Source organism: Tamandua tetradactyla, chromosome 11 (assembly GCF_023851605.1).
Source record: "Tamandua tetradactyla isolate mTamTet1 chromosome 11, mTamTet1.pri, whole genome shotgun sequence".
Lineage (NCBI taxonomy): Eukaryota > Metazoa > Chordata > Mammalia > Pilosa > Myrmecophagidae > Tamandua > Tamandua tetradactyla.
Genome location: NC_135337.1, coordinates 96,572,912 through 96,581,022, shown reverse-complemented (window position 1 = coordinate 96,581,022; position 8,111 = coordinate 96,572,912). Strand labels below are relative to the sequence as shown.

The window sequence follows — 8,111 nt, the reverse complement described above, 5'->3', positions numbered from 1 at the left end:
GAAAATCTATTGGCTACAAACACAAAGGCATGTGTCCGGAGTCTCAGGTCTGTTTCATCTTGTCTGTTCGCACACCGGAAGCATGGACTCTCCATTACTGTAACTTTGCGGTAAGACGTGAGCCCTCCAGCGTTGTCTTTTTCAGGAATGTTCCCACTGCACTGAACTGCCCGGGGCTGGGGGCAGTGGTCCAGCTCCCCGGGTCCACCCCACCGTCCCCTTTTTTGGCCCAAACCCGTCCTTACCGCCCGCGGCACCGCGCCTCCCCCCCCCCCCCCCCCCCCCCCCCGCGAGAGGCAAGCCGAGGGCCTCCCTGGGTCCCTTTGTTTTGGAAGCTCCTCCCTTGTGCCAGGAAGGATGCTTGGGAGGGATCCTGGCCCCGGAGGGCTGTTGCTTTAACGGAAGAGACAAGTGCGTGAGACACTTGGGGAGCCTCTGGGGAGCCTCGGCGCTTCGCCGGGAGCGCCACTTGCCAGACTGCGCATGCGCCGTGGCACTCCGCGCAGCAGGGCCCGGCTCCGCGCAGGCGCGGAGCGCTTCCACGTTCCCACCGCCACCGTCGCCATGGCCGCCTCGGCCCCGGGCCTCATCTCGGTCTTCTCGAGCCCACAAGAGCTCGGCGCGTCGCTGGCGCAACTTGTGGTGCAGCGGGCAGCGTGCTGCCTGGAGGGGGCCCGCGCCCGCTTCGCGCTCGGCCTGTCGGGGGGCAGCCTGGTCACTATGTTGGCCCGCGAGCTACCCGCCGCCGCCGCCGCCTCCCCCACCGGGGCCGCCGGCCTCGCGCGCTGGACGCTGGGCTTCTGCGACGAGCGCCTCGTGCCCTTCGACCACGCCGAGAGCACGTACGGCCTCTACCGGGTGAGGCCTACGGGAGCCGCCGGGGGACACGCCGAGCGCGTCGCCCCGAGCGCCGGCTACGGGAGCCGCCAGGGGACGTACCAAGCAGGCCGCGCCGAGCGCCAGTTACGGGGGCCGCCAGGGGACACGGCGTCTGCCTCTCGGCGCCCTGGAGGAGGGAACGGCCGTGCCGCGGGGGGGAGGCGTCGCAGAGCGGCCCATCCAGGGCGAGGGGAGTTCGGTCTGCCCGGCCCCGTCTCCCGGGCCTCAGAGTACCCCGTCTCCCTGGGCGAGCCCAGACCCTGCAGAGTCGGGGTTCCGCGGGCAGGGTCGCACGCCGGGCAAGCAGGGAAGCTGGGAGTGGGGGGGGGAGGGGGGCGGGTCCCCGCCCGGCCCCCGCCCGGCCCCCGCCCCCCGCCCAGAAGGGCTTTCCCTGTGAGCAGAATCAAAAGCGTTCCTTTTAATTCCTTTTTTTTGGTTAGGAAAATTGCATGTTCAGATAATGGAAACTGACCAACAGTAAAAAGTGAAATTGCCCAGACCTTCAGGAGACCTCCCAGACGGGGCTTAGTGGGGAACTGGGGGTCCCCGGGTCATCGTCGGGATCAGTCGGGGGACAGTGAGTAGAGGAGGAGGAGCCGCCGGCTGCCCCGTCGGCCTCAGCGGCAGGTGTGCGGCGGGGTGAGGGAATCCTCACCCAGGACGGGGCCAGGGAGGGCCACAGTGTGGGGCCCGGGGCAGGGTGGCGTGGGATCTGGGCCCTTCCCCAAGACCCACCCGTGCCTGTGGGCCCCCTCGGGCGAGCCTCCTGCCCGCCGGCCCTCTGCTGCAGAGGCTGCGGTTTGTCAGTGCTGGGGGGCTGCTGAGAAGGTGGGCACTGCCTGCCCCCCCGCGAGGTCCCAGGAACCTCGTTGGGCCGGGCGTGCTGGGCGGCCAGACGGCAGTACGGGCAGGTCTCGCTGAGCCTCCAGAGAGCAACACGGGGCTGCTCAGTGGAGGCGGCCTGCAGGGTGTCCAGGCCACAGAGTGGCCAGGCAGGCTGGGGTGTAGGGGCCGGAGGAAGGCCTGGCCAGCAGGGCCTCCAGGACAGCGGGGGCTGGGTTTACCTGCGGGCTTGGGCACACTGGAGGGTCACTTCCTGCCCAGGACCCCTGCCCAGCCCCCCAGGGATCAGGGCTGTGCCCATCCCTGACTGCCTGACCCTCTGTGTGCCCGCAGACTCACCTGCTCTCCAGGCTGCCCATCCCCGAGAGCCAGGTGCTCACTATCAACCCCTCGCTGCCCGTGGAGGAGGCGGCCGAGGACTACGCCAGGAAGCTGAGAGTGGTGAGTCCGCGCAGGCCAGCCCACCGGGACGCCACAGCCTGTCCTGAGTCCCTGATGAGCATCCTCAGGCCTGCAACTGCAGCCACCCTGACGGGAAGTCCATAAACTGGAGCTGTTGGGTGGCGGGGGGGCCACGCATCTGTGTTGAGCCTGCTTGCTTCTCCCTTCCCTTCCCACGGGGTCTTGGGAGCCTACCTGGACCGTCCTCTCCCCGCCAGGCCTTCCAAGGGGACTCTGTCCCGGTTTTCGACCTGCTCATCCTGGGGGTGGGTCCCGATGGCCATACATGCTCCCTCTTTCCAGACCACCCCCTCCTGCAGGTGAGTGCCCGGGAGGGGCCCACCAGCGGGTGGTGGGGGGATCTGGGGTCCCGGCCAGCCTCTGCCCACCCGGGACCAGAGGCGTGACCCGTCGGAGCCTCCGTTCACCCATCTCAGAACTTCCGCGGTGACTAGATGGGGTGGCGTGGCTCCCGGAGGCTCGCGAAGTAGCACCTCGCCCTTGTGCCTCTCCCTGGACCCCACCCCAGGAGAGGGAGAAGATCGTGGCCCCGATCAGCGACTCCCCGAAGCCCCCTCCCGAGCGTGTGACCCTCACGTTGCCTGTGCTGAACGCGGCACGGGCTGTCATCTTTGTTGCGACTGGCGAGGGCAAGGCGGCGGTCCTGAAGGTGACGGGCGCAGAGTTCCTGCGGGCAGCAGGGGCACAGAGTTCCCACGGGCAGCCGGGGCAGCTTCGGGTCTCAGGGCGGTTCAGTAGTTCTCTTGTGGAAGGGTGCAGGAGTTCCCGGTAGGGGAGGGAAACCAGACGCGCGGGTGAGGCCAGAGCTGCACTCAGAGGAAGTTGCACCGCGTCTTATGTGTTTTCCTGTTAGTTAGGGAGCAGCTAAAGCAATCCACTCCAGGATGAGAAAACTCTATGGAAGAGATAGATGAAATTTTAAAAACGAGTGAATTGATTCCTATCTTAAAAGTTGAATGGTAAATAAGTTCAAAAGACTGACCCCTGGCAAACTGTTCAAAAGGCAAAAAAAATCAGCAGAAGTATAAGATAAAGAAGTGGGATAGAAAATATCAAAGAAATTATGGTACTCAAAATTGGCTGACTAGTAAAAAAAAAGTAATAATAATCTCATTGCCATAAGCAATGGAAAGAACTGAAACTATCTCTTAAATTAAACAACGGTAACTGTCCCCTGCACGTGCAGCCAACAACCTGCGGGTGGGACCTGGCCTCAGGGTTGAGTGAACGAAGCCGGTTCACTCCTCCCAAGCCTCAACTTCCTCGTCCTGGGGGGTTGGGGGTCCCCGGGGGCAGCGAGGGGCAGTGCAGGTGGCTGGCCCAGCCCAGCCGGGCACAGGCTCATGACTTCCATGAGTGGCTCATCCGTGCAGGGGCCACAAACCGTTGCCCAGGGCCAGTGGGGCTTTTTACAGCAGCTGGTGGGGGGGGGGAAGCAAGAGGAGAGCATCTCGCTGCACAGGCAGCAGGGCCAGGCCTGGGCCCCCGGTCCCTGCAGGCAAGGTTTGCCGGCCCCGGGTCCTGGAGTGGAGGGGCAGGGCGGCTCGGGGCTGGGGGCACCGCGGGCAGAGCCTCACACCCCACTCTCCATGCAGCGCATTCTGGAGGACGCGGAGAAGAGCCCACTCCCGGCCGCGCTGGTCCGGCCCTGCGGTGGGCAGCTGTGCTGGCTCCTGGACGAGGCAGCCGCCCGGCTGCTCACGCTGCCCGTGGAGAAGCACTCGGCCCTCTAGCGCCCTGGCCCCGCTGGGCAGGAGGCATTAAAGGCACGTTCTGAGGCCTCGCTGTCCCTGTTCTTGATGGCCCTGGGGGCCGGACTGGACCTGCCTCAGGGTGCAGCCCCCAGGTGGACCCCACGGGGCTGCAGGTGCAGGGTCCGACGGCCAGCATCAGAGGCCGGCAGGGGATGGGTGAGACAGCAGGAAACGGGGGACAGCAGGCAGAGCCGGGCCCCGTGTGGACATCACCCTCTCCTGCCCCCTGCCCCGCCCCTGGCCTGCAGAGGGGACCCTCCCCCTCCCCACCCCCTTCTGCCTGCCCCTCCCCCTCCCAGCCCACCTGTTTCCACTGCTGGAGCTCCCAGTCATCCCCGCCTACCCTCCCCCGTGTCCTCTCCTCTGGCACCCGCAGCCTGGGCCCTCACTCCCTAGCTTACCCTCCTCACTGCTCTGCCTGTGTTTATTGCCCCCCAGGGGCTCAGGGCCTGCATGGGGTCAGCTCTGCACACATCCGCAGCCTTAGCACATAGATCAGGGGCTGGCGGGTTTGTGGAAAGAAGGAGTCAATCCTGGGGCATCAGCAAGGATTGTGCTCAGGTGTTCTGTGGGTCCTGGACAGAGCAGGTCCAGCGCATCCTCCGGTGGACAGCCCTCCCGGGCTGGGGACAGCATCTGAACTTGCTGGAGCCAGGCTGCCTGTGCCTTGTAGCTCTGCCACTGTCTTCCTGTGTCTTCCGCCTCATGGTACAAGGTGGTGGCTGCTGCTGCGGCCATCACGTCCACATCCCAGCCCCTGGAGGACCCAGGGGAGAAGAAAATTCGCGTAAGGAAACATCACAGGACTCACCCAAGACACTGCTGCTCACACCTCTGGGGCATGCTCCATCCCCCAGCCGCACGCAGCGGCAGGGCCTGGAAGTGGGACCACTGGTGCGCTGCCACGGGCCCTGCTGCAGTTGGGGGCTGAGGACTGGTGGGTGTTGGGACCCAGCTGGACCCTGTGCACCCATGTCAGCCCGGGTGAAATGACTGACCCTGATTCATTAGCTTAGCGGGAGGATGAGCTGAGGGCCAGCAAGTCCTGGGGTGTGCGCCCCGATGAGGCAGGGCCAGCTTCCTGGGGGGCTGCAGGGCGTGGGAGAGGGTCCAGATGTCAGGCCCACCTGGGTGGGGAGGCAGGGGGCCCGGGGGGGCTGGAGGGTGGGGTGCAGGGTACGTGGCTGCCCCCAGAGAAGGGCTGTCACGCCGATTCAGTGACAGTGCACACCACAAAACCCGCCAAACACAGACAGGCACAAAGGGCAGACAGGACAACGGGCTGGGGGTCAGGGCCCTTCCTGTAGAAAGGCAGGTGGGGGGCGAAGGCAGGGCCCACCCCTACGCTGTCTGGGGAACACTGTCCGCTGGCAGGGACAGGTGGGAGGCGCCCGGCAAAGCAGACAGGATGAAGGGTCAGCCCAGCGGGAAGATATAACTGCCGTAAATGTGCACGTTTCTCACAGCAGAGCCCAGAAACACGTGAGCCAAAAATAGGAAGACAGCTGGAGACGTCCGGCGGCGGATGGGCCTGCTGAGTCGGGCAGGGGGCGGGGGGCAGCGTCCAGCATGGAACACATTAGGCCCCAAAGCAAGTCTCAGTAAGTTTAATAATACTGAATCCTGAAGTTGTCTCTTTGGAGCACAATGAAATAAAGCTGGATATCAGTGACAGAGGAAAACTTAATATGTGGAAAGGAAACAAAACAGCATTAAACAACCAGTGGGTCAAAGGTGACATCACAAGGGAAGTGAGAGACTTGGTTGAGAAGAACAGAAACAAAAACACCAAAATGTATGGGATGCAAAGGCAGGGCTCAGGAAATCAGCTTTACATGTCTATGTTAGAAAGGAGAGATCGCAAATAACAATCCAACCCCACGCCGAAATAAACTAGGAAAAGGGCAAGCTACGCCCATGTTGGTAGAAGGACGGCAGCTGTTAGGATTTGAGCAGAGATAAGAGAGAGAGAATATGAAAATAAAAGCAAAACGAAAAGATGTTTTTTTAAAAAGCAATAAAATCAACAAATCTTTATTTTTTATTTTTTAATTATTAAAATTTTTAATATGACAAGAAAGAAACACATTCTTAACATATCATTCCATTCTACATATATAATCAGTAATTCCCAATATCGTCACTTAGTTGTATATTCATCGTTATGATCATTTCTTAGAACATTTGCATCAATTCAGAAAAAAATAAAAAAACAGAAAAAAATTCATACATACCTTACCCCTTACCCCTCGCTTTCATTAGCATTTCAAACTAAATTTATTTTAACATTTGTTCCCCCTATTATTTATTTCTATTTCGTATGTTCTACTCTTCTGTTGACAAGGTAGATAAAAGGAGCATCAGACACAAGGTTTTCACAATCACACAGTCACATTGTGAAAGCTATATCACTATACAATCATCTTCAAGAAACATGGCTACTGGAACACAGCTCTACATTTTCAGGCACTTCCCTCCAGCCTCTCCATTACATCTTGAATAACAAGGTGATATCTATTTAATGCGTAAGAATAACCTCCAGGATAACCTCTGCTCTGGAATCTCTCAGCCATTGACACTTTATTTTGTCTCATTTCACTCTTTCCCCTTTTGGTGGAGAAGGTTTCCTCAATCCCTTAGTGCTGAGTCTCAGCTCATTCTAGGATTTCTGTCCCACATTGCCAGGAAGGTCCACACCCCTGGGAGTCATGTCCCACGTAGAAAGGGGAGGGTGGTGAGTTTGCTTGTTGTGTTGGCTGGAGAGAGGCCACATCTGAGCAACAAAAGAGGCTCTCTTGGGGGTGACTCTTAGGCCTAAATTTTAAGTAGGCTTGACCTACTCTTTGTGGGGTTAAGTTTCATATGAACAAACCCCAAGACTGGGGGCTCAGCCTATAGCTTTGGTTGTCCACACTGCTTGTGAGAATATCAAGAATTCAACTTGGGGAAGTTGAATTTCTCCCCGTTCTCACCATTCCCCGAAGGGGGCTTTGCAAATACTTTTTTATTCACTGTTCAAATCACTCTGGGAAAATCAGCAAACCTTTAGCCAGACTGACGAGAGAGGGAGCACACACAATCTGAAATCGGGAGTGAGCCTGGGGCAGTGGATCCTTCAGGATGGAAAGCACTATCCAGGCGTGTGGCGGACAACCAGTGAGGAAACGGACAACTTCTTGGAATCCGACAAATGACCTAGTCCGACATGAGAAGGGGAGCCTCAGCAGACCCAGGCAAGGAGAGGTTGGGTCAGTAACTAGAAACCTGAGGGCAGGTCCAGGCCCCCGTGGCTTCGTGGCCGAGTTCTATGGAAGGTTTTAAGGTTTACCACCGTCTCCACCCTTTGCAGCCATTCAGGGAACGGGCAGCCGCGCACAAGGAGAGTCATTGCTAAGAACCAAGGGGGCCAGTGTCGGCGAGGCTGCGGACGGCGACCGGTGCTGGGCGGCGCGTGGTGACTGGGTCACCGGGGCCCAGGGCGGCAGTGGGACAGAGCGCGGGGCCTGGGTTCGCGCCTCGCGCCGGAGGGCGCAGCAGAGCTGCCACCTTCCCGGGACAGGGACATCCCTAGGGCCTCGAGCCGCCCCAGGGCTCCTGAAGCTGCACAGACCAGAAAAGCTTCTGCAATCAAACAAAACGAAGCCCCGCTGGGTGGCGAGGAGCGTCGGGAAGGCCGCGAGCCCTGCCCAGGGCCAGACCTGGGGCGTGTGGTCTCCGGCAGAGACAGCACCTGGTGCGTGAGGTCCCCGCAGACCCTGGACCCCGCGGTGTCCTGTGAAGGGCAGGCCACACCCCTCGGCCCGGCTGGGCGCAGCTGTCAACCCTTGGGCGCGCGCCTCACAGCAAACTTCTGCTCAATCCCCGCAGCCACGGGTCCCTCTGGCCGCCTGTCTCGGGGTTCCTCTAGTTCCGAGCCTGGCGAACTGGGCCGCCTCGGGGGCGGTCACAGTCGGGGACAGTCGGGAACGGACGGTGCCGCGAGCCGCAGGGCCTGATGACCTGCGCAGCCGACAACGGCCCAGGTGCTGGGTTACGGGCATTCGCCATCGTTAAAAATTAATTACTTTTTTAAAAAGGGCCTGGAGGAGAGGTGATGGGTGGGGCCTGCACTGTCCCGATGCCCCCTGCCCAGCATTGCTGGGGGGGGCGGCTGGGGGGTGCACAGCCGGGGCA

At 60.6% G+C, this 8,111-nt stretch overlaps 1 protein-coding gene across 4 annotated transcripts; it reads left to right on the top strand.

Annotated features, from left to right (window-relative positions):
* Nucleotides 1-509: 509 nt before the first annotated feature.
* PGLS (6-phosphogluconolactonase) lies at nucleotides 510-5,982 on the top strand. 4 transcript variants are annotated; one of them, XR_013159699.1, is made up of 6 exons: nucleotides 514-858; nucleotides 2,056-2,163; nucleotides 2,382-2,483; nucleotides 2,693-2,833; nucleotides 3,780-4,832; nucleotides 5,408-5,982. XR_013159699.1 is itself a non-coding variant. In XM_077122174.1 (5 exons), exons 1-5 carry the CDS (start codon nucleotides 565-567, stop codon nucleotides 3,915-3,917), a joined length of 783 nt encoding a protein of 260 aa, XP_076978289.1. In that variant the 5' UTR covers nucleotides 514-564; the 3' UTR covers nucleotides 3,918-5,982. The 4 variants fall into 4 exon arrangements, 2 of the variants coding, with proteins under 2 accessions (XP_076978290.1, XP_076978289.1); XR_013159698.1 differs by having other exon boundaries at nucleotides 3,780-4,875; XM_077122174.1 differs by having other exon boundaries at nucleotides 3,780-5,982.
* Nucleotides 5,983-8,111: the final 2,129 nt, after the last annotated feature.

Coding starts and splice junctions, on each gene's coding strand:
- PGLS (XM_077122174.1), top strand. CDS start 565: ATGGCCGCCTCGGCCCCGGGCCTCATCTCGGTCTTCTCGAGCCCACAA. Junction 2,484..2,692: donor CAGACCACCCCCTCCTGCAG/GTGAGTGCCCGG, acceptor ACCCCACCCCAG/GAGAGGGAGAAGATCGTGGC. Junction 2,834..3,779: donor GCAAGGCGGCGGTCCTGAAG/GTGACGGGCGCA, acceptor CTCTCCATGCAG/CGCATTCTGGAGGACGCGGA.